Here is a 26665-nt window from a genome sequence, read left to right as displayed (position 1 = left end):
AGTTCCTGGATTATTTTTTCATCTTTGATAGCCTTCATTTTGGTTATTCTGGCCAGCCGGAATAGCCAGAGATCGAGGTGATAAATAATTTGAAGCTACATTATAGAATTATCCAATTGTCTATTGCACAGGTTCTACTGAATATTCTCTGGCTAGCCGATTCAGCCGGAACCGGATTCTGGCTAGCCGGAGTAGCCGGAACAGCCGGACGAGACAAAATTTTGTTCCGGCTGTTCCGGCTGCTCCGGCTGTCTGGTTTACTTCACGAACATTATAAAAATCAAGGCTACATCAGATGAAAAAACCGACAGCAGATTGAAGAATATATGTGTCGTGCATTGTGTGCCTGGGTGTCTGCAGGTATAGGTGTGTCCGTCGGGAATACTCTTGTATTTTGCCTACATTGAGCCGAAAATCAAACTACACAGCTCATATCTGGCCAATTCCGGCTGGCCCCTGTGGGGACCAGACTCAATTACGCAGAACCCCATATGATGGGATGGTTAGGGGGTCTGACCGGGTGTCCGCGGGTATAGGTGTGTCCGTCGGGAATACTCTGGTATTTTGCCGACGTTGAGCCGAATATCGTACCACACAGCTCATATCTGGCCAATTCCGGCTGGCCCCTGTGGGGACCAGACTCAATTACGCAGAAGCCAAAATGGTGGGATGGTTAGGGGGTCTGACCGGCTGTCCGCGGGTATAGGTTAGTCCGTCGGGAATACTCTGGTATTTTGCTGACGTTGAGCCGAATATCGTTCTAGACAGCTCATATCGGGCCAATTCAAGCTGGTCCCTGTCTGGACCAGACTCAGTATCGCAGAACTGCACATAGTGGGATGGTAAGGGGGTCTGACCGGATGTCCGCGGGTTAAGGTGTGTCCGTCGGGAATACTCTGGTATTTTGCCGACGTTGAGCCGAATATCGTACTACACAGCTCATATCTGGCCATTTCCGGCTTGACCATGTGGGGACCAGACTCAATTACGCTGAACCCAGTATGGTGGGATTATTAGGGGGTCTAACCGGGTGTCCGCGGGTATAGTTGTGTCCGTCGGTAATACTCTGGTATTTTGCCGACGTGAAGCCGAAAATCATACCGGTGCTTCCCCGGTCGTTTCCGGATGACGCCGGAATAGCCCCGGTTGACACAGGCAGAGCCCAGTTCGATCCAGACAGAGCCCCGACAGAGCCCAGGACGATCCAAGCAGAGCCCCAGTAGAACCCCGGTGGATTGAACACTGGCGAAAATGATTACATTGATACATAATTTTTATCTAATATAATATCTATTGTTCCAGAAAAGTAATTGATGGTGATTTTCTGGCTCTACCGGGGTCTAACGTAGTTCCATCGTCATCCTCCGGAGCTCTGCCGGCATCCTCCGGGGCTCTGCTGGCATTCATCGGGGCTCTGCAGGCATTCATCGGGGCTCTACCGTAGCTCTACCGGCTATATCATACCCCGGATCGTCCCCGGTTTGTGCCGGCAGAGCTACGGTGCTTCCCCGGTGTTACCCCGGTCGTGATATTTAATATTTTATTCAAGCCGGGGTCGAATGCCGGATGTTCCCGGATCTAACGGGGCTCTGCCGGGATGTAAGTGAGACTTAAGCTTTATTAAAATAGAGATTCTAATGTATAAAATTCCATTTGGTCTGATTTAAATATCAATTATAATAATTATGATCTGCATAATTCAACCATCATAAGAAATGAATTCTTTACGCATATAAATATGCCGAAAGCAAAATTAAACCACAGTGACGCAAAAAAATTACTTTCTCACCTTATTTCATATAATAACCCAATAACATTTGCTAACACCGTCATGCCAAAGAGAATTCAAACAGAAAATAACAACTAATTTGTGGTTTATTACAGGTAGGTGTTGAGTTTAACATCAGTAGCCTCAATAGTGGGTTTAAAAAAAAAAAATAATGAATTTGGGACTGAATCTGGTGGTTTTAAAAGTGGATAAACAGGGTGGTCTTAATTCTGAATCATGTAACCATTGAGATAAAGAACAGAAAATACCGTTCTTTTATTAAATGGTCCAAATGGCGGGGTGGTATTTATTCCGGGATGGTCTTAAGAACAGAGAGTCTACCGTATAAAATATAATTTGCTGCGGATAGCCGGGCAGTTTGAACAAGGACAATATAAATATAAAATATTCTAGAGTTGCCTGCTTTCATCAAACATTGTTCTATTTGATTCATCGTTATATAATTTAATGTATGTGCATAGTGAATGCTCTATTCAATCATGAACAACCGCGTAATGCTCAGCTTTGATATATGTAATTTACAAAGTTGTCTCCCTGTAAATATTATCACCATTTGTAATTCAGTTTCAATTTAGTTTTAGAGTATTAGTTTCGAACTGGCCAGGGTCAAATTTACAAGTAAAATCAAATTTGAAATTATATTAGATAGTTGAGATGTTGAGCTTCTAAATATCTTTATGTGCTACATTTCAAGTTTAAGTGCTTAGAATCGCGTTTCAAATAATAAGGCTTTTATCATAATTAGGAAAAAATGCGGGAAAACTCATCATAAGATCTAATAATATTATTTGCAAATATGTCTTTATCTCCTGTTTGAGTTAATTTATATTTAATAAAGGCCAAATTTTCAGATTTGAACAAAAATGGTAAAAGGTAGAAACAATACATTAATGAAAAAATATTAGTATATAAGGAGGCAGGATACCAGAATATTCCCGACGGACACACCTATACCCGCGGACACCCCGTCAGACCCCCTAACCATCCCACCATGTGCGGTTCTGCGTTATTGAGTCTGGTCCCCACAGGGGCCGGCCGGAATTGGCCCGATATGAGCTGTCTAGAACGATTTTCGGCTCAACGTCGGCAAAATACCAGAGTATTCCCGACGGACACACCTATACCCGCGGACACCCCGTCAGACCCCCTAACCATCCCACCATGTGCGGTTCTGCGTAATTGAGTCAGGTCCCCACAGGGGCCAGCCGGAATTGGCCCAATATTAGCTGTCTAGAATGATTTTCGGCTCAACGTCGGCAAAATACCAGAGTATTCCCGACGGACACACCTATACCCGCAGACACCACGTCAGACCCCCTAACCATCCCACCATCTGCGGTTCTGCGTAATTGAGTCTGGTCCCCACAGGGGCCAGCCGGAATTGGCCCGATATGAGCTGTCTAGAACGATTTTCGGCTCAACGTTGGCAAAATACCAGAGTATTCTCGACGGACACACCTATACCCGCGCACACCCCGTCAGACCCCTAACCATCCCACCATGTGCGGTTCTGTGTAATTGAGTCTGGTCCCCCGAAGGGGCCAGCCATAATTAACACGACATGAGCTGTCTAGAACGATTTTCGGCTCAACGTCGGCAAAATACCAGAGTATTCCCGAGGGACACACCTTTACCCGCGGACACCCCGTCAGACCCCCTCACCATCCCACCATGTGCGGTTCTGCGATACTGAGTCTGGTCCCTACAGGGCCAGCCGGAATTGGCCCGATATGAGCTGTCTAGAACGATTTTCGGCTCAACGTCAGCAAAATACCAGAGTATTCCCGACGGACACACCTATACCTGCGAACACCCCGTCAGACCACCTAACCATCCCACCATGTGCGGTTCTGCGTAATAGAGCCTGGTCCCCACAGGGGCCATCCGGAATTGGCCCGATAAGAGCCGTCTAGAACGATTTTCGGCTCAAACGTCGGCAAAATACCAGAGTATTCCCGACGGACACACCTATACCCGCGGACACCCCGTCAGACCCGCTAACCATCTCACCATGTGCAGTTTTGCGTAATTGAGTCTGGTCCCCACAGGGGCCAGCCGGAATTGGCCCGATATGGGCTGTCTAGAACGATTTTCGGCTCAACGTCGGCAAAATACCAGAGTATTCCCGACGGAAACATTTATAGTTACGGACATCCCGTCAGACCCCCTAACCATCCCACCATATGCGGTTCTGCGTAATTGAGTCTGGTCCCCACAGGGGCCAGCCGGAATTGGCCCGATATGAGCTGTCTAGAACGATTTTCGGCTCAACGTCGGCAAAATACCAGAGTATTCCCGACGGACACACCTATACCCGCGGACACCCCGACAGACCCCCTAACCATACCACCATGTGCAGTTCTGCGAAATTGAGTCTGGTCCCACAGCGGCCAGCCGGAATTGCCCCGATATGAGCTGTCTAGAACGATTTTCGGCTCAACGTCGGCAAAATACCAGAGTATTCCCGACGGACACACCAATACCAGCGGACACCCCGTCAGACCCCCTAACCATCCCACCATGTGCAGTTCTGCGTAATTGAGTCTGGTCCCCACAGGGGCCAGCCGGAATTGGCCCGATATGAGCTGTCTAGGTTGATTTTCGGCTCAACATCGGCAAGATACCAGAGTATTCCCAACGGACACACCTATACCCGCGGACACCCCGTAAGACCCCCTAACCATCCCACTATGTGCGGTTCTGCGAAATTGAGTCTGGTCCCCACAGGGGCCAGCTGGAATTGGCCCGATATGAGGTGTCTAGAACGATTTTCGGCTCAACGTCGGCAAAATACCAGAGTACTCCCGACGGACACTCCTATACCTAAGGACACCCCGTCAGACCCCCTAACCATACCACCATGTGCAGTTCTGCGTAATTGAGTCTGGTCCCCACAGGGGCCAGCCGGAATTGGCCCGATATGAGCTGTCTAGAACGATTTTCGGCTCAACGTCGGCAAAATACCAGAGTATTCCCGACGGACACACCTATACCCGCGGACATCCCGTCAGACCCCCTAGCCATCCCACCATGTGCGGTTCTGCGTAATTGAGTCTGGCCCCACAGGGGCCAGCCGGAATTGGCCCGATATGAGCTGTCTAGAACGATTTTTCGGCTCAACGTCAGCAAAATACCAGAGTATTCCCGACGGACACACCTATACCCGCAGACACCCTGTCAGACCCCCTAACCATCCCACCATGTGCGGTTCTGCGTAATTGAGTCTGGTCCCCACAGGGGCCATCTGGAATTGGCCCGATATGAGCTGTCTAGAACGATAGTCAGCTCAACGTCGGCAAAATACCAGATTATTCCCGACGGACACACCTATACCCGCGGACACCCCGTCAGACCCCCAACCATCCCACCATGTGCGATTCTGCGATATTGAGTCTGGTCCCCACAGGGGCCAGCCGGAATTGGCCCGATATGAGCTGTCTAGAACGATTTTCGGCTCAACGTCGGCAAAATACCAGAGTATTCCCGACGGACACACCTATACCCGCGGACACCCCGTCAGACCCGCTAACCATCTCACCATGTGCGGTTTTGCGTAATTGAGTCTGGTCCCCACAGGGGCCAGCCGGAATTGGCCCGATATGGGCTGTCTAGAACGATTTTCGGCTCAACGTCGGCAAAATACCAGAGTATTCCCGACGGAAACATTTATAGGCGCGGACAACCCGTCAGACCCCCTAACCATCCCACCATATGCGGTTCTGCGTAATTGAGTCTGGTCCCCACAGGGGCCAGCCGGAATTGGCCCGATATGAACTGTCTAGAACGATTTTCGGCTCAACGTCGGCAAAATACCAGAGTATTCCCGACGGACACACCAATACCAGCGGACACCCGGTCAGACCCCCTAACCATCCCACCATGTGCAGTTCTGCGTAATTGAGTCTGGTCCCCACAGGGGCCAGCCGGAATTGGCCCGATATGAGCTGTCTAGGTTGATTTTCGGCTCAACATCGGCAAGATACCAGAGTATTCCCAACGGACACACCTATACCCGCGGACACCCCGTCAGACCCCCTAACCATCCACTATGTGCGGTTCTGCGAAATTGAGTCTGGTCCCACAGGGGCCAGCTGGAATTGGCCCGATATGAGGTGTCTAGAACGATTTTCGGCTCAACGTCGGCAAAATACCAGACTACTCCCGACGGACACTCCTATACCTAAGGACACCCCGTCAGACCCCCTAACCATACCACCATGTGCAGTTCTGCGTAATTGAGTCTGGTCCCCACAGGGGCCAGCCGGAATTGGCCCGATATGAGCTGTCTAGAACGATATTCGGCTCAACGTCGGCAAAATACCAGATTATTCCCGACGGACACACCTATACCCGCGGACACCCCGTCAGACCCCCAACCATCCCACCATGTGCGATTCTGCGTTATTGAGTCTGGTCCCCACAGGGCCAGCCGGAATTGGCCCGATATTGAGCTGTCTAGAACGATTTTCGGCTCAACGTCGGCAAAATACCAGAGTATTCCCGACGGACACACCTATACCCGCGGACACCCCGTCAGACCCGCTAACCATCTCACCATGTGCGGTTTTGCGTAATTGAGTCTGGTCCCCACAGGGGCCAGCCGGAATTGGCCCGATATGGGCTGTCTAGAACGATTTTCGGCTCAACGTCGGCAAAATACCAGAGTATTCCCGACGGACACAACCTATACCCGCAGACACCCTGTCAGACCCCCTAACCATCCCACCATGTGCGGTTCTGCGTAATTGAGTATGGTCCCCACAGGGGCCATCTGGAATTGGCCCGATATGAGCTGTCTAGAACGATATTCGGCTCAACGTCGGCAAAATACCAGATTATTCCCGACGGACACACCTATACCCGCGGACACCCCGTCAGACCCCCAACCATCCCACCATGTGCGATTCTGCGTTATTGAGTCTGGTCCCCACAGGGGCCAGCCGGAATTGGCCCGATATGAGCTGTCTAGAACGATTTTCGGCTCAACGTCGGCAAAATACCAGAGTATTCCCGACGGACACACCTATACCCGCGGACACCCCGTCAGACCCGCTAACCATCTCACCATGTGCGGTTTTGCGTAATTGAGTCTGGTCCCCAGAGGGGCCAGCCGGAATTGGCCCGATATGCGCTGTCTAGAACGATTTTCGCCTCAACGTCGGCAAAATACCAGAGTATTCCCGACGGAAACATTTATAGGCGCGGACATCCCGTCAGACCCCCTAACCATCCCACCATATGCGGTTCTGCGTAATTGAGTCTGGTCCCCACAGGGGCCCAGCCGGAATTGGCCCGATATGCGCTGTCTAGAACGATTTTCGCCTCAACGTCGGCAAAATACCAGAGTATTCCCGACGGAAACATTTATAGGCGCGGACATCCCGTCAGACCCCCTAACCATCCCACCATATGCGGTTCTGCGTAATTGAGTCTGGTCCCCACAGCGGCCAGCCGGAATTGCCCCGATATGAGCTGTCTAGAACGATTTTCGGCTCAACGTCGGCAAAATACCAGAGTATTCCCGACGGACACACCAATACCAGCGGACACCCCGTCAGACCCCCTAACCATCCCACCATGTGCAGTTCTGCGTAATTGAGTCTGGTCCCCACAGGGCCCCAGCCGGAATTGGCCCGATATGAGCTGTCTAGGTTGATTTTCGGCTCAACATCGGCAAGGATACCAGAGTATTCCCAACGGACACACCTATACCCGCGGACACCCCGTAAGACCCCCTAACCATCCCACTATGTGCGGTTCTGCGGAAATTGAGTCTGGTCCCCACAGGGGCCAGCTGGAATTGGCCCGATATGAGGTGTCTAGAACGATTTTCGGCTCAACGTCGGCAAAATACCAGAGTACTCCCGACGGACACTCCTATACCTAAGGACACCCCGTCAGACCCCCTAACCATACCACCATGTGCGGTTCTGCGTAATTGAGTCTGGTCCCCACAGGGGCCAGCTGGAATTGGCCCGATATGAGCTGTCTAGAACGATTTTCGGCTCAACGTCGGCAAAATACCAGAGTATTCCCGACGGACACACCTATAACCGCGGACACCCCGTCTGACCCCCTAGCCATCCCACCATGTGCGGTTCTGCGTAATTGAGTCTGGTCCCCACAGGGGCCCAGCCGGAATTGGCCCGATATAAGCTGTCTAGAACGATTTTCGGCTCAACGTCAGCAAAATACCAGAGTATTCCCCGACGGACACATCTATACCCGCAGACACCCTGTCAGACCCCCTAACCATCCACCATGTGCGGTTCTGCGTAATTGAGTCTGGTCCCCACAGGGGCCATCTGGAATTGGCCCGATATGAGCTGTCTAGAACGATATTCGGCTCAACGTCGGCAAAATACCAGATTATTCCCGACGGACACACCTATATACCGCGGACACCCCGTCAGACCCCCAACCATCCCACCATGTGCGATTCTGCGTTATTGAGTCTGGTCCCCACAGGGGCCAGCCGGAATTGGCCCGATATGAGCTGTCTAAAACGATTTTTCGGCTCAACGTCGGCAAAATACCAGAGTATTCCCGACGGACACACCTATACCCGCGGACACCCCATCAGACCCCCTGACCATCCCACCATGTGCAGTTCTGCGTAATTGAGTCTGGTCCCCACAGGGGCCAGCCGGAATTGGCCCGATATGAGCTGTCTAGATTGATTTTCGGCTCAACGTCAGCAAAATACCAGAGTATTCCCGACGGACACACCTATACACGCGCACACCCCGTCAGACCCCCTAACCATCCCACCATGTGCGGTTCTACGTCGTGGGTCTGGTCCCCACAGGGGGCAGCCGGAATTGGCCCAATATGAGCTGTCTAGAACGATTTTCGGCTCAACGTCGGCAAAATACCAGAGTATTCCCGACGGACACACCTATACCCGCGGACACCCCGACAGACACCCTATCCATCCCACCATGTGCGGTTCTGTGTAATTGAGTCTGCTCCCCACAGGGGCCGGCCGGAATTGGCCCGATATGAGCTGTCTAGAACGATATTCGACTGAACGTCATCAAAATACCAGAGTATTCCCGACGGACACACCTTTACCCGCGGACACCTAGGGGGTTCTGCGTAATTGAGTCTGGTCCCGAAAGAGCCAGCCGGAATTGGCCCGATATGAGCTGTCTATATTGATTTTCGGCTCAACGTCGGCAAAATTCCAGAGTATTCCCGACGGACACACCTATACCCGCGGACACCCCGTCAGACCCCCTAACCATCCCACCATGTGCAGTTCTGCGTAATTGAGTCTGGTCCCCACAGGGGCCAGCCGGAATTGGCCCGATATGAGCTGTCTAGGTTGATTTTCGGCTCAACATCGGCAAGATACCAGAGTATTCCCAACGGACACACCTATACCCGCGGACACCCCGTAAGACCCCCTAACCATCCCACTATGTGCGGTTCTGCGAAATTGAGTCTGGTCCCCACAGGGGCCAGCTGGAATTGGCCCGATATGAGGTGTCTAGAACGATTTTCGGCTCAACGTCTGCAAAATACCAGAGTACTCCCGACGGACACACCTATACCTGAGGACACCCGTCCGACCCCCTAACCATACCACCATGTGCGGTTCTGCGTAATTGAGTCTGGTCCCCACAGGGGCCAGCCGGAATTGGCCCGATATGAGCTGTCTAGAACGATTTTCGGCTCAACGTCGGCAAAATACCAGAGTATTCCCGACGGACACACTTATACCCGCGGACACCCCGTCAGACCCCCTCACTATCCCACCATGTGCGGTTCTGCGTAATTGAGTCTGTTCCCCACAGGCGCCAGCTGGAATTGGCCCAATATGAGCTGTCTAGAACGATTTTCGGCTCAACGTCGGCAAAATACCAGAGTATTCCCGACGGACACACCTATACCCGCGGACACAGATGGTTAGGGGGTCTCTCGGGGTGTCCGCGGGTATAGGTGTGACCCCTAACCATGTGCGGTTCTGTGTAATTGAGTCTGTTCCCACAGGGGCCGGCCGGAATTGGCCCGATATGAGCTGTGTAGAACGATATTCGGCTGAACGTCATCAAAATACCAGAGTATTCCCGACGGACACACCTTTACCCGCGGACACCTAGGGGGTTCTGCGTAATTGAGTCTGGTCCCGAAAGGGGCCAGTCGGAATTGGCCCGATATGAGCCGTCTAGAACGATTTTCGGCTCAACGTCAGCAAAATACCAGAGTATTCCCGACGGACATACCTATACCCGCGGACACCCCGTCAGACCCCCTAACCATCCCACCATGTGCGGTTCTGCGTTATTAAGACTGGTCCCCACAAGGGCCAGCCGGAATTGGCCCGATATGAGCTGTCTAGAACGATTTTCGGCTCAACGTCGGCAAAATACCAGAGTATTCCCGACGGACACACCTACACCCGCTGACACCCCGTCAGACCCCCCAACCATCCCATCATGTGCGATTCTGCGTTATTGAGTCTGGTCCCCACAGGGGCCAGCCGGAATTGGCCCGATATGAGCTGTCTAGAACGATTTTCGGCTCAACGTCGGCAAAATACCAGAGTATTCCCGACGGACACACCTATACCCGCGGACACCCCGTCAGACCCCCTAACCATCCCACCATGTGCGGTTCTGCGTAATTGAGTCTGGTCCCCACAGGGGCCAGTCGGAATTGGCCCGATATGAGCTGTCTAGAACGATTTTCAGCTCAACGTCAGCAAAAATACCAGAGTTTTCCCGACGGACACACCTATACCCGCGGACACCCCGTCAGACCCCTAACCATCCCACCATGTGCGGTTCTGCGTAATTGAGTCTGGTCACCACAGGGGAGAGCCGGAATTGGCCCGATATGAGCTGTCTAGATTGATTTTCGGCTCAACGTCGGCAAAATACCAGAGTATTCCCGACGGACACACCTATACCCGCGGACACCCCGTCAGACCCCCTAACCATCCCACCATGTGCGGTTCTGCGTAATTGAGTCTGGTCCCCATAGGGGCCAGCCGGAATTGGCCCGATATGAGCTGTCTAGAACGATTTTCAGCACAACGTTGGCAAAATACCAGAGTATTCCCGACTGACACACCTATACCCGCGGACACAACGTCAGACCCCCTAACAATCCCACCATGTGCGGTTCTGCGTAATTGAGACTGGTCCCCACAGGGGAGAGCCGAAATTGGCCCGATATGAGCTGTCAAGATTGATTTTCGGCTCAACGTCGGCAAAATACCAGAGTATTCCCGACGGACACACCTATACCCGCGGACACCCCGTCAGACACCCTTACCATCCACCATGTGCGGTTCTGCGTAATTGAGTCTGGTCCCCACAGGGGCCAGCCAGATTTGGCCCAATATGAGCTGTCTAGAACGATATTCGGCTCAACGTCGGCAAAATACCAGAGTAATTCCGACGGACACACCTATACCCGCGGACACCCCGTCAGACCCCCTAACCATCCAACCATGTTGCAGTTCTGCGTAATTGAGTCTGGTCCCCTACAGGGGCCAGCCGGAATTAGCCCGATATGAGCTGTCTAGAACGATATTCGGCTCAACGTCGGCAAAAATTCCAGAGTATTCCGGACGGACATACCTATACCCGCGGACACCCCGTCAGACCCCTAACCATCCCACCATGTGCGGTTCTGCGTTATTAAGACTGGTCCCCACAGGGGCCAGCCGGAATTGGCCCGATATGAGCTGTCTAGAACGATTTAAGGCTCAACGTCGGCAAAATACCAGAGTATTCCCGACGGACACACCTATACCCGCGGACACCACGTCAGACCCTCTAACCATCCCCACCATGTGCAGTTCTGCGTAATTGAGTCTGGTCCCCACAGGGGAGAGCCGGAATTGGCCCGATATGAGCTGTCTAGATTGATCTTCGGCTCAACGTCGGCAAAATACAAGAGTATTCCCGACGGACACACCTATACCCGCGGACACCCCGTCAGACACCCTTACCATCCCACCATGTGCGGTTCTGCGTAATTGAGTCTGGTCCCCACAGGGGCCAGCCGGATTTGGCCCAATATGAGCTGTCTAGAACGATTTTCGGCTCAACGTTGGCAAAATACCAGAGTAATTCCGACGGACACACCTATACCCGCGGACACCCGTCAGACCCCCTAACCATCCAACCATGTGCAGTTCTGCGTAATTGAGTCTGGTCCCTACAGTGGCCAGCCGGAATTAGCCCGATATGAGCTGTCTAGAACGATTTTCGGCTCAACGTCGGCAAAATACCAGAGTATTCCAGACGGACACACCTATACCCGCGGACACCCCGTCAGACCCCCTAATCATCCAACCATGTGCGGTTCTGCTTAATTGAGTCTGGTCCCCACAAGGGCCAGCCTGAATTGGCCTGATATGAGCTTTCTAGAACGATTTTCAGCTCAACGTCGGCAAAATACCAAAGTATTCCCGACGGACACACCTATACCCGCGGACACCCCGTCAGACCCCCTAACCATCCCACCATGTGCGGTTCTGCGTAATAAAGTCTGGTCCCCACAGGGGCCAGCCGGAATTGGCCCGATATGAGCCGTCTAGAACGATTTTCGGCTCAACGTACGCAAAATACCAGAGTATTCCCGACGGACACCCCTATACCCGCGGACACCCCGTCAGACCCCTTAACAATCCCACCATGTGCAGTTTTGCGTAATTGAGTCTGATCCCCACAGGGGCCAGCCGGAATTGGCCCGATATGAGCTGTCTAGAACGATTTTCGGCTCAACGTCGGCAAAATACCAGAGTTTTCCAGACAGACACACCTTTAACCGCGGACACCCCGTCAGACCCCCTAACCATCCAACCATGTGCGGTTTTGCGTAATTGAGTCTGGTCCCCGCAGGGGCCAGCCGGAATTGGCCCGATATGAGCTGTCTAGAACGATTTTCGGCTCAACGTCGGCAAAATACTAGAGTATTCCCGACGGAAACACCTATACCCGCGGACACCCCGTCAGACCCCCTAACCATCCCACCATGTGCGGTTCTGCGTAATTGAGTCTGGTCCCCAGAGGGGCCAGCCGGAATTGGCCCGATATGAGCTGTCTTGAACGATTTTCGGCTCAACGTCGGCAAAATACCAGAGTATTCCCGACGGACACACCTATACCCTTGGACACCCCGTCAGACCCCCTAACCATCCCACCATGTGCGGTTCTGCGTTATTGAATTTGTTCCCCACAGAGGCCATTCGGATTTGGCCCGAAATGAGCTGTCTAGAACGATTTTCGGCTCAACGTCGGCAAAATACCAGAGTATTTCCGACGGACACACCTATACCCCCGGACTCCCCGTCAGACCCCCTAACCATCCCACCATGTGTGGTTCTGCGTAATTGAGTCTGGTCCCCATAGGGGCCAGCCGGAATTGGCCCGATATGAGCTGTCTAAAACGATTTTCGGCTCAACGTCGGCAAAATACCAGAGTATTCCCGACGGACACACCTATACCCGCGGACACCCGGACACACAATGCACAACACATATTCTTCAATCTGCTGTCGGATTTTTTTCATCTGATGTAGCCTTGAATTTTATTTTTCTGGCTATCCGTAATAGCCGGAGATCGTTGTGATAAGAAATTTGACATTAAATTATGGAATTAGTCAGTGGTCTTTTGCACAGGTTTTACCGTATCATCTCTGGCCAGCCTGTATATCCGGAACCGGATTCCGGCTAGTTCATCCATAGTTTTATGTCTACTTATTACATCTATGTTATATGATGACTTCAAAAGTAGTTGTGTATCTTTTCTCCAGGACTTCATATCTTGGCGGAAGGATTAAAGATGTACTACATTTCTTTTTAAGTGGACAATTTCAACGGTGTCAAAACAAATTGAAATTTTGTGAAGAAAGAAGATGTCTAACATATCATATACATGTATTTCGAATGGTGCGAAATTTGACTAGGTCGATATCTTGTACATAGGCAGGGACAAATCAGTGAACATACCACGGGTTAATAATAATAATAATAATGATGATGATAATAATAATAATAATGATAATGATGATGATGATAATGATGATGATGATGATGATGATGATGATGATGATGATGATTATTATGATGATGATGATGATGATGATGATGATGATGATGATAAAAATGAAATCACTTTTTTATAAGTGAACAAATTTTGAATGACAACTTAAACGAGTATTTTTTCATATGACCTTCCAAAGAAAGAAAAAAGAATGATAATCATTTATTGTAATTATTGCATTAATAATAATAATAATAATAATAATAAAAAAAACAATAATAAAAAGCAACAGCAACAGACTAAATCATTATTACACTAAAACATTTATTCACCAATCATTCAATTTCATGAATAAATTATTCAAAGGGAGTATTTGTATTTGAGAGTTATTATACAGACACTCGTCGTAGCCAAAAAAGTTATGTGATGTTGAAATCACATTCAGTTACATGTGCTTTCAAAACTTCAAAACTGATACAAAAGATAAAACAGATTGATATATTTCAATAAAAATTCACGTAAAATATAATTCAATAGAGATTGAAAAAAACTGTAATTAGTAAAAAGGATATTTAAGTCAGAAATCAATACGGTATATGGTAGAATAAGAACATATGTATGTCAGCTAAGGTTATTTTTAACGCTGATAAAATAAATACCTAATATCGAATTTAGGTAAACCCTAGTTTCATTTTCTATTTACTTTGGCAGCACGAAGATTCAAGTGAAATGTAATTTGTTTTGTTCTGGGAACACTTTACCATAATAGTGTGGTAAGTTACATTTGAATTTTATGATCAAAGTATGAAAGATTAATAATGCTCTATATGGAAAAATGTACTGACATGGTATTCATTTTTCAATGACCTTTAATGGGCATAAATTTAACGAGAGAGTGAGTGTGTAAGAGAGGCGACTGTTTAGTAAAAAACTATTAATAATTAAAGGCTGTTAAGGTGATTCCGCTTTGTCAGCCATGTTTGTTTTCAAAAGTGAAGTAGGCCAAATTCATATAACAACAAAGCTCTTATTGTAAAATGATGAACCATTTGAAAGTTTCCAGGTTTATATTTTAAGGACAATTATAAACAAAAATAAAAATGATAACAATAAGAATATTTACCATGAATGTGCTACATTTCTGAAGACCAAAAACATTATGTTGCAAAGTTTTATGCACATTTCATGAATGGCAAAATCCTATTTAAATAATTTAAAAATGTTATTTACCAGTAGGAAAGCAAAATATAGCCTGATACCTCTATTGTTAACAAGATGATTAACATTATTTTCTTTTTCAATATACCTAGACATGAGATCATCGTCGGAAACCACGGTACACATTCCGAATACACTACATTTAATACATGTATACGGTAAAATGCCTGGGTCACCGAAGATGACATGAGATATAATCAAGGAAAATATTGCTATAAAACGTATTTACCATTAGAAAAACAAAACATAGCCATATATCTCTATTCTAATCAAGATGTTTAAAACAACATTTATTGTTTCATTTTTTTTCTTATTTCAACATACCTAAACATAAGATATAATCAAGGAACAAGGAAAATATCATTTTTAAAACGATCTGTATGAAAACAACACAACAGATTAAATGTTTAAGTGCAACAACAATCTATAGCATCAAAACCACACCTTAAATTTATTGATACGCGATCACTTAGGTTCATAAAAAATCAAAAATTTTAAAAGTGCATTATGTTAATATTAGAGAATAATTGTTTTTGACAATTTTTCCTTAATTTTACTCTTTAAAATTCATCCGATATATTTTAGTTATATTATTACGCAGTTAAAATTAATGCCTTACTAGTCTGACAGAAATTCAAGTCAAAACCTTAGAAAAAAGAAAAATAACATATAGGATTTTGTATCCCATATGAACAGGAAAATTACGGTTTATTTAAAGCAAGAGTGGAATGAAGTTCTAAATGAGAAAAAAAAGAAGAAAAAACATTCTCTCATATGACTTTACTTTGTTTTTATTGTAATTTCATCTCTATTCTGTCTTACAAACAACTACGGGATTAAATATGAAAAGGCTGACACGTATTCCTTTGTACTACAAAAGTTCCAGACAAACATAAAGTTCAGCGATGTTTATAAGCATTAAAACATTTGTTTTTTAAGTTTTAAAAATGATTATCCTTAATAAAATCCGCATAGGGTGGTATAAATCGATTTTTTATGGTAATTCAAACTTAACCTACTTAAAAAATTGATTATTTGTATTAGAAATAAAAAAAAACACAATAGGAAACTTCTCGCTAAAATTTCTTCTCGTGTTCTTTTCTCTTACGTGTATGTGCTTTACTCGCCTTTGATTGTATGAACATATATTTGACAAAGGTTACATCGTAAGCAAACCTATGGAATCGATAAGCAGATCGATCTGCATCATTTTTTTTTTCACGTCATTTTTTAAATTTTAATTTCTCGAAACTCTAATTATTAAATACGCCCGTGCGTATTGGCCTATCGGCAGGTACGCCACTGCATATTCTTAAAGTAAAACATTTTCATAAGACTAAAAAGTAGAGACAATTCGTATGGTTGTTAAGCTGTTTAAGACGTTGTTTAAAAAAAATCTCAAACAGACACGCTTATTGTTTATCCAGAAAGATGCGACGTTTAAAATGAATTGTTAAAGGCCCAAAATGCGTTTTTATTTCCAACATACTTTTTTATTTACAGTTTCCATAAAGATTTCATTTTGCTGCCATTATTTCACGATCAACATATTTTTCTTCCGGTGATAAATATCTCACATGTACTAAATCTATTATGATGATATTACTATACACATTTCCCTTTGTACTGAAGGAAAAAACTATTCGTCCCTTAGGCACAATGTTCTTTTTTAATAAACACTATTGAGGGCAATGTAAAGGAAATAGGCGACCAGAACTTAAATTAAAGACTTTTGATTGGTCAAAAAGTAGGTAAAGAACTTAAACATATTGTTTTTTGTTTTACAGATAGTAACAGTTTGGCTCCTTGCTCTTTGTCACATTTTATAAAAAATGTCCGACACTGAGAAGAAAGAATATGATTCATTTTTTTCTGAACTTGCTAAACAAATTGACACCACAATAGACCCGGACTTGGTGGACCAGCTAAACCAGGTTGATCATTTAAATTTGTTTTTTAAGTGTGATGCGTTTGGCAACGAGGAACTTATTCCAGTTGGGAGTTGTGTTGATGGGTCGAAGATTACGTTACCTAGTGACAGTGGAGATGTTGATGTTTTGATTATTTCCAACAGGATCATTCTGACAGAATCTTTGTTCGACTATGATTTAGAGAGACCTGCTTTTCTCCACATCAAAGTTAACGAAGATCATGAAAAATACTTTAAAACTGTGCAAGACCCAATCAACGGAATTTACCTGCCAATAAGCGTACTTAAAGGACTGAAAGAAAATATTATCTTAGTGTCAAGGGTATTTCTGAACGAAAACGTCTTGAACATAACAAGAACAAGAACGTCAGCTGTCGGCAAAGAACATATTCAACTTTCTCTGAATGATGAAGAGGTCGCTAACATACCTGAAAACGCAAATCCATTTGGATATGAATTGAAAAAACTTGATATACTTATTAGATGCTTACTGATTGGAATACTGAATAAGACTGATGAAATTGAAGCATCAGACGATGAAGATGAAACAGGAAGACCTAAGAGAAAAAAGTTAGTATATGAAGAAATGTCTTTGTCTGAAGTACTGAACACTTTCCATGACAGTATTGATGGATCACGCAGTACAAACAATAACGATAACTTCGCGGACGATAAAGCTGGCAAACAAGATTTTAATGGTGGTGCAAATTCTAATACCCCACAAAACTTAATTGAAGAGCACACTAACACTATGGCAAACAAGTCTTCGAGTGAAAATTTACACAAGAAAAAACGATCAAAGAATTGTACACCACTACTGAAATCTGAAATACTTAACTCTAACACAGAATCAAAGGCAGAACGTGATAGCGACACAGCGAAGAACGATGTTGCATTCTCAATAGCAAAATCTACGGATTATGTCCCTGCATATAGATTCGATGGCTGGCCACGAGTAGCAGACGAGTGGTTAACCCGGTCACGAAAGTGGCCATCGAAGGAAACCATGAAAGATGCTTTAAAGGCTGGATGTCAGGTCGTAGCAAAACGACCTCTAGCTTTATGTAATGAACCGATATCAGGCGAGAGAGATCCTTACTTCAGATTGTCGTTTGCACTTTCTGAAGTACATCTTGCAAAGAGCATGAGAGAACCACAGTTGCTTTGTTGGCGTGTATTGAAAGCATACCAGAAATGTTATCTTGAGACTAAACCGAAGTTTCTTACCTCATATCATTGGAAAAATATACTGTTTTGGGTCAGCGAAAGTTTGGACGAATCATTTTGGACCGATGAAAATGTATCTGTGTCTGTCCTGAAATGTCTTGACTTTATGAATGTATGTCTACAAAATCAAAATCTGCCGTTTTATTTCGTCAGAAAAATGAATATGTTTGATGGCTGTGATGGAAGCTTTTTTGAAAGTCTGAGGAAAAGAGTTGAACAAATTCGCTGTTCACCAGATGAGTTCTTGAAACGCTTTATAATGGAGCCCCCTACTTTTCATGAGTACTCTATAGATAGAGGTGAGTTGGAAGCCATATGTAGTCTAGAAGCAAAGGAAGAGAATGGTACACAAGTGATAGAAGATATGGTAGATGCAATATTAGATATTCTTCGTTTTTCTTATAATATGGACAGAGACAAAGGCGAATATTTCAAAGAACAGGTATTCACAGACTTTTTGCAGCTACTGAAAAAAGTACGTTCTCTCAAGACAGAAGAGATGTCTTCTGATACTGATCAAATCATGGACAAATTGTTATCAAATATGGAAAATGTTATCTTGGCAATAACAGGCAGAGATAATGGGGCAATGTTTAAAGCATTTGATGACTTAAGCATGTCATTTTGTGACCTCTTTACAAGCTTCACCGAAAACCCTGAATCAAAGGAATTTAGAATGAGATATAATGAAAACATTATAAAAACAAATAAAATTTTTTCAACAATAAAAGGCGGACTTTTCAAATTCGTGAAAAAAGACTGGGGACAATGTGAACCCTCGAATGTCGACCCTATGAAGAGCGACGAACCAGGAATCCAGATTGAAAAAACTTTTCTTGACGAGTGCCGGAAATTTGTTAATGAGACGGTACAAGATTTTAAAAATATTTTAATTACAAACAAGAGTCCTGAGAGGAATATGGACACTGATATAGATCTTGATTAACTCATTTAAATAATTTTATTTAAAATAAAAAAGAGGCAAACAAAAATAAACATACATGAAACCGTGTAAGTGAGGGAAACATCTCAATAACAAAAGAAATCATTGACACAACAGTAGAAAAGAGAGAAAAAAACCATCAAAACATTTATTTAGATAAAGCAATGCAGAGTGAGTTTACCTATCTGAATGTGTGTGTTTAAATATTTATAAAGCAATTATCCTAGTTTAGATTAAACAAAACCCGCCCGTTAAGCTCGATAGGAGTGGGACATGATTTGTTACCTAGGGGTGACGGGCTTGGTAAAATTATCCCTTGACAATTTATCTCGTACATTGAATCTCGTTGTCATTTTCCCGTCACCACAAAGGTTAAATAAAAACAAAGCTCGAATGGGAAATGGAATACGAAAACGAAATTAAGTAAGTGAATTTAGTAGATAATATTAAAGCTTAATCTTACTAGAATGTTAACGTGTTCGTCTCTGTTTTTGGAGAGAAAAAAAGTATGTAATTATGATGACGGAAAAAAACTCAATTATAAGCAAGTGGGCGAGCGGCTAGGTATAGGCAGTTCCATTTTTGCGACAATTTTCCGACATCCGTTTGAGAATAGAACCAAACTATCACTATCGTCATCGAAGCCACATATAAAAACGCATTATCAGAGTTTTGTGATTTTATGCTTAGCCGACAGGAGAATGAAGCTTTTGTTTGTAACTTATGTCACATTATTCCGTTTAAAAATTATAACTCTTTGCTTGTATCGTTTAATATTTTATCAGTTTGATTTTTTTTACATTTTTTTCTTTTTCTCTTAACATAGGAAATGAGTTTTACAAACTTTATTTTTTAAGGCCCCAAAGGTGACCCCATTTATTGCCTCCGTGGCATGACTATATAAGGGTCGAAAGTCCATCTCTTAGCAGTCTTACAATAATATGTGCAAGCGTGTTAAAACATGAAAAGCTAACATAGTATTAACATAAAGTAAATTTCGGCAAACATTTATTTGAAAAATTGAATATGTAAAGGAGGTTATAAGTTCAAGACATAGAAAAATATTACAACATCTACATTATACATTAACCCTTTACCACATATATACGCGAAACTACGCACTTTCGACCCCCCCCCCCCCCGCTTTTTTAGGTCTCAAATCCTATTTTGGCCCCAAACATAAGTTTTCATCGTTTATGAAATGTTGCTATAAAATTGAGCACTTTTTCGGCGCCGCCCCCCATCCAAAAGATACATCAAGGGGTTGTCAGAAGGGGGATGTGGCCCCTTCTGTTAGGGGGTTTGAAGGGGGGCGGAGTCCCCCTCATCGCCAAGAAAATTTTGGACTTGTGAGAGGCTAAAAATAACCCCAGGTCGATCATAATGTAACGTGTAATCAACGCTGAAAATCCTTTGACTCTATCTCAATCCCTTGCGAAGTTGAAGTTCACAGTGTGAAGTGGGCGGGCTAACAGTGTAGCGGGCTAGCAGTGTGAACTGGGCGGGCTGGCGGGCCAGCGGGCTAAAATCTAAAACTTTATTGATTCAACATGAAAACGTTATGATACATTACCTGGCAGTGTGAAGTGGGCGGGCTAACAGTGTAGCGGGCTAGCAGTGTGAACTTGGCGGGCTGGCGGGCCAGCGGGCTAAAATCTAAAAACTTTATTGATTGAACATTAAAACCTCATGATACATTTCCTAGCAGTGTGAATTGGACGGGCTGACAGTGTAGCGGGCTAGCAGTGTGAACTGGGCGGGCTGGCGGGCCAACGGGCTAAAATCTAAAACTTTATTGATTGAACATAAAAATGTTATGATACATTACCTGGCAGTGTGAAGTGGGCGGGCTAACAGTGCAGCGGGATAGCAGTGTGAACTTGGCGGGCTGGCGGGCCAGCGGGCTAAAATCTAAAACTTTATTGATTCAACATTTAAACCTCATGAAACATTTCCTAGCAGTGTGAATTGGACGGCCTGACAGTGTAGCAGGCTAGCAGTGTGAACTGGGCGGGCTGGCAGGCCAACGGGCTAAAATCTAAAACTTTATTGATTCAACATTAAAACCTCATGATACATTTCCTAGCAGTGTGAATTGGACGGGCTGACAGTGTAGCGGGCTAGCAGTGTGAACTGGGTGGGCTGGCGGGCCAGCGGGCTAAAATCTAAAACTTTATTGATTGAACATAAAAACGTTATGATACATTACCTGGCAGTGTGAAGTGGGCGGGCTAACAGTGCAGCGGGCTAGCAGTGTGAACTGCGCGGGCTGGCGGGCCAGCGGGCTAAAATCTAAAAGTTTATTGATTCAACATTAAAACCTCATGATACATTTCCTAGCAGTGTGAATTGGACGGGCTGACAGTGTAGCGGGCTAACAGTGTGAACTGGGCGGGCTGGTGGGCCAGCGGGCTAAAATCTAAAACTTTATTGATTCAACATTAAAACCTCATGATACATTACCTGGCAGTGTGAAGTGGGCGGGCTGACAGTGTAGCGGGCTAGCAGTGTGAACTGGGCGGGCTGACGGGCCAACGGGCTAAAATCTAAAACTTTATTGATTGAACATACAAACGTTATGATACATTACCTGGCAGTTTGAAGTGGGCGGGCTAACAGTGTAGCGGACTAGCAGTGTGAACTGGGCGGGCTGGCGGGCCAGCGGGCTAAACTTTAATACTTAATTGTATCAACATGAAAACCTCATGATATATATTTTCTTAGAAGTGTGACAATATGAAAACCTCATGATACATTTCTAAGAAATGGGAAGTGGGAGGGCTGGCGTGTTCATGATTCATTAACTGAAGTTTGCGTTTTTTCATCATGGCAAAGAAACAGGCACAGTTATGGACTTACAAAAGGATTAAAAACAAAAACCTTTGTACTCGAGCCAACTTGTGGCGAACTGGTTAATATACCGGACTCTCAGTGCAGGGGCAGAGATTGTTCTGGGGTCACTCCTGTCAAATATTCCGTATTAAATTAAACCATGGTCTCAACCAACCAGGGATGGTTATGGAACTGGCATCTTTTGTTTTAATAGCAAAATCTAGACATTTTTAAACCTCCTAATCCCGGCAGGCTGAAACAATAATACAGACATTAACACTTAATTTAAGTGCTTTGACCGAGTATACTCATCCTTTGCGAACATCGTAGATCCACATCAGTCGGTGCGCATTCGCGCCGTCTGCCAAGAATCTACACTGTTTACTGCCCAACCACTGAGTATGATTCTAGTGTCCAAGCACCGAGCATTGTGGAACCTGATCAACCGGCTCTTGTTGGCGCCTATTGATATAACTCAAAAACGAGAACGGTGACCCCAAATTATTTTTTGCTTAAAATGTTTCTGTTATCATATTTTAACAACATGCCAAGTTTAAAGAAATTCTATTGAACAGTTTTAATTTTGCCTATATGCTTATATGAAAACTCCCGAAAACGTCATTAAGGGTTAAAAATAAAATATCAACCATAAGAGTTTTTGTCGTCTTTTTATTAATAAAAAGTGTCTGCGCCGATGGCAACAGTTGCTTCTCTGTGATCAAAATTCTGATTTTCATTTTTTCAATACGGGCGTTGACAAGAAAATACAAGAAAATGCGAGTTTGTTATCGTATTATATTTTCAATTTGATAGAACGTATGCTGCGCTTCGCGTGGCTTGCAATAAGATCCATAAAATTAAAAAAATAAACAATAACCTATACTTATTACAATCTCAAATATTATGCAAAAGTTATTTTTCAAAAAATATTAAGAAATGTCAAGGAACAGTATATATATATAAAGGTTAATAAACCTTTCGAAAATTTCGAAAATTTTCACGAGCTTATGCATTCTTACTGACAACATGCAACATAAAAATATTTCTGAATACATACACAAGCCAACAAAGTTTATGTATAATACATTAGTTCAAACGAATGAACAAACATGAAAATCAATACATGATAAAACGTTAGATAATTTTCAAAAATATAAAAATGAATTATCAGTTTAATGGATATCTGTAGAAACATTGTGTTTATAATGTAATAAAAGCTTATTAACTATAACAATTAGGTCATTATTAATTTTTGTTCAATATTACTTATACAATTATACGAACAACAAATAAGAGACAGACAGAAATCACTTTATTTCATATTTGTACTAAATACGACCACGGATTTATATATATATATAAAATCCGTGATACGACATAATAATTATATGTTGTTAAAATGTACATTACATATATGTACATGTATATATTTTAACTATGATGCATAGCTTTTATACATACTTGAAAAAAATTATGATTTTTCATACATCATATTTTGACTACATTTTTAAAATTTTAACCAATATATAACACATAGAAGAAAATTCATTAAGGTACTAAAATAAAATATTATATCAACAGAAATTGAGAAATATATCAATTTAAATTTTTATAATAAATATTTATCATTTGTAATATTGTCATCTTGAAAAAACATCTTATCAAGTATTTCTCGACCCTCGCCTATAATATCACCAACGGCAATTTGACACCTTCATTGTTTTCCCTTCTTTATCTAACTGGTCAGCAGTTTTCGATAATCCTTGTCAGCAGTTTCCTATACATTCTATATCGTCAGCTAATTCGTCAGCAGTTTAGTATCGCCCAAGGTCTCCGGTGCCTAACGGTCACTGGCAAACACGTCGAGTGTGGATACACCCTTTGGTTTCCCTACCCACCACAGCTCACCTCCTGATATTTTAAATTAACAAATGTACTATATAAACTGAATAGTCATAGACTGGTGATATATATTCAATCTGTTTAAAAGTAATAACATAATCCAATTTTCTGCTTTGAACGGACAAAGAAATAGAGAGAACTCTAGATAACTTCTCGTTGTCATGGCAACACCACATATCAAATTTTGTTTTAGTTTTGTTCATGGACATTAGTGAAATGATAGTTGTTGGTTTATATCCGAACATAATTAATAAAATAAAAATGTGACAAATATACCGACAATGAAATATCTCAATCAACATACTGCTGTCATTGATTCCCAGTTTTGCGGCATTTTCCGCAATTTCTGAATCTATATCACTAGGATATAATCTGCCGTAAATCAGTAGGCCTAATGGTTGAGGATAAGATCCTAAAATTGTGGGATTTTTTTACGAAATGCAACTCATTCCAAAAATGCAAACATCATTTTTGATCATCTGGACGGATTGTTAACCTCTCCATCCATGTTGTACGATTCAGACCCCAGGTGCATTTCGGACAACTTTCAGGCTCAGGCGGACACCAGTTCTTGGTATAACACCCACATTCCGCAAGCTAGTTGGTTAACGTCCTTACATGAAAATACATGTAATCACTATGGTAGCCTCGAGCTCAGAGCTGCAATAAGACATAGTGAGGAAACTCTGATGGTACATCTGTCGGTATAAGTATGCCGTCGCTTTGTGGTTTTTCACAATTTGACATTCGTAATATAGTGCAGGAAGTACAGAAGATGGCCCATTTCAGAAGCATACCTGGATCTTTTATGTGTCAGGTGTAATGCACGATACACGGGACCTCGCTTTAAAGTCAATCCGAAAGACTGTTGGTAATGTTAGGGAGGAGCGGGGGGTCAAACTCAAACCCCTTGATTATATATACAAATGTATGTATTTAACCACCAGACCACAGATCCGCTCCTAAAAATAAATCGCCAGATTCCTAGATGTCCTTATGTTTATGGACAAGCTTCTGTCATTGCAACGAAGTATACACCTATGTATGTACCTCTGGTGCATCTTCTGCTTCACTACATGAGGTTCTACATTTGACTGCCCTACTACTAAAATCTTATGTTGCAGTGGGTTTTTTTTCTGTTTCAGTTAAGATCGTTTTTTTCTGTATACCAGCATCACTTAAATATCAATACGGATTTAAAACCATTTAGTGTACTCTCAAGGATCGTGTATACTATATGAAACAATCATTGTTAGCCCGCCGAGTTCACACTGCTAACAATGCATCATAACGCTTTAGTGTTGAAATAATGGAATTAAAGTATGGAATTTAGACCACTAGACTGCTAGCACATTACACTGTTAGCTCACCGAGCTTATACAGCTAGGAAATGTATAGTAAGGTTTTTATGTTGATTTCAATTAAGTTTTAAAGTTTAGCCCGCTGGCCCGCCAGCCCGCCCAGTTCACCACTGCTAGCCCGCCACACTGTTAGCGCGCCACTTCACACTGCCAGGTAATGTATCATGAGGTTTTAATGTTGAATCAATAACGTTTTTAGATTTTAGCCCGTTGGCCCGCCAGCCCGCCCAGTTCACACTGCTAGCCCCGCTGCACTGTTAGCCCGCCCCACTTCACACTGCCAGGTAATGTATCATGAGGTTTTAAAGTTGTATCAATAAAGTTTTAGATTTTTAGCCCGCTGGCCCGCTGGCCCGCCCAGCTCACACTGCTAGCCGCTACACTGTCAGCCCGTCCAATTCACACTGCTAGGAAATGTATCATGAGGTTTTAATGTTGAATCAATAAAGTTTTAGATTTTAGCCCGCTGGCCCGCCAGCCCGCCCAGTTCACACTGCTAGCCTGCCCAGTTCACACTGCTAGCCCGCTACACTGTTAGCCCGCCTTCTTCACACTGCCAGGTAATGTATCATAACGTTTTTATAGTTCAATCAATAAGTTTTAGATTTAGCCCGTGTGGTCCGCCAGCCCGCCAGTTCACACTGCTAGCCCTTTTACACTGTTAGGCCCGCCAAATCACACTGCCAGGTAATGTATCATGAGGTTTTAATGTTGAATCAATAAGTTTTAGATTTTAAACCCGCTGGCCCGCCAGCCCGCCCAGTTCACACTGCTAGCCCGCTACACTGTCAGCCCGTCAATTCACACTGCTAGGAAATGTATCATGAGGTTTTAATGTTGAATCAATAAAGTTTTAGATTTTAGCCCGCTGGCCGCCAGCCCGCTCAGTACACAGTGCTATCCCGCTGCACTGTTAGCCGATCGCCCACTTCACACGTGCCAGGTAATGGTATCATACGTTTTTATGTTCAATCAATAAAGTTTTAGATTTTTAGCCCGCTGGCCCGCCAGCCCGCCAGTTCACACTGCTAGCCCGCTACACTGTCAGCCCGTCCAATTCACACTGCTAGGAAATGTATCATGAGGTTTTAATGTTGAATCAATAAAGTTTTAGATTTTAGCCCGCTGGCCCGCCAGCCCGCCCAGTTCACACTGCTATGTCCGTGAAGTACGCGGGCTAACGGGCTAGCAGTCTAGCGGGTTAACAGTATGAACTGAGCGGACTAGCAGTCTAGCGGGCTAACAGTGTGAACTGGGCGGGCAAGCAGTCTAGCGGGCTAACAGTGTGAACTGGGCGCTAGCAGTATCGCGGGCTAACAGTGTGAACTGGGCGGGCTGGCGGGCCAGCGGGGCTAAAATTCTAAAACTTTATTTATTGAAAATAAAAATGTTGTATGGATACATTACCTGGCAGTGTGAAGTGGGCGGGCTGACAGTGTTAGCGGGCTAGCAGTGTGAAC

General features: G+C 44.4%; 1 protein-coding gene across 1 annotated transcript; it reads left to right on the top strand.

The window, feature by feature from the left end:
• Positions 1-14514: 14514 nt before the first annotated feature.
• On the top strand, positions 14515-20201 carry LOC132748619 (uncharacterized). Its single transcript, XM_060738229.1, has 2 exons — positions 14515-14565; positions 16798-20201. Exon 2 carries the CDS (start codon positions 16843-16845, stop codon positions 19111-19113), a length of 2271 nt encoding a protein of 756 aa, XP_060594212.1. The 5' UTR covers positions 14515-14565; positions 16798-16842; the 3' UTR covers positions 19114-20201.
• Positions 20202-26665: the final 6464 nt, after the last annotated feature.

The sequence above is a fragment of the Ruditapes philippinarum genome, unplaced genomic scaffold (assembly GCF_026571515.1).
Source record: "Ruditapes philippinarum isolate M1 unplaced genomic scaffold, ASM2657151v2 ctg9835_1_1_1_1, whole genome shotgun sequence".
NCBI lineage: Eukaryota > Metazoa > Mollusca > Bivalvia > Venerida > Veneridae > Ruditapes > Ruditapes philippinarum.
Note: the sequence above shows the minus strand (reverse complement) of the source record. Positions and strands in the feature narration are given on the sequence as shown.

What these genes read in the sequence shown, in the direction of transcription:
- LOC132748619 (XM_060738229.1), top strand. Translation starts at nt 16,843, where the DNA reads ATGTCCGACACTGAGAAGAAAGAATATGATTCATTTTTTTCTGAACTT.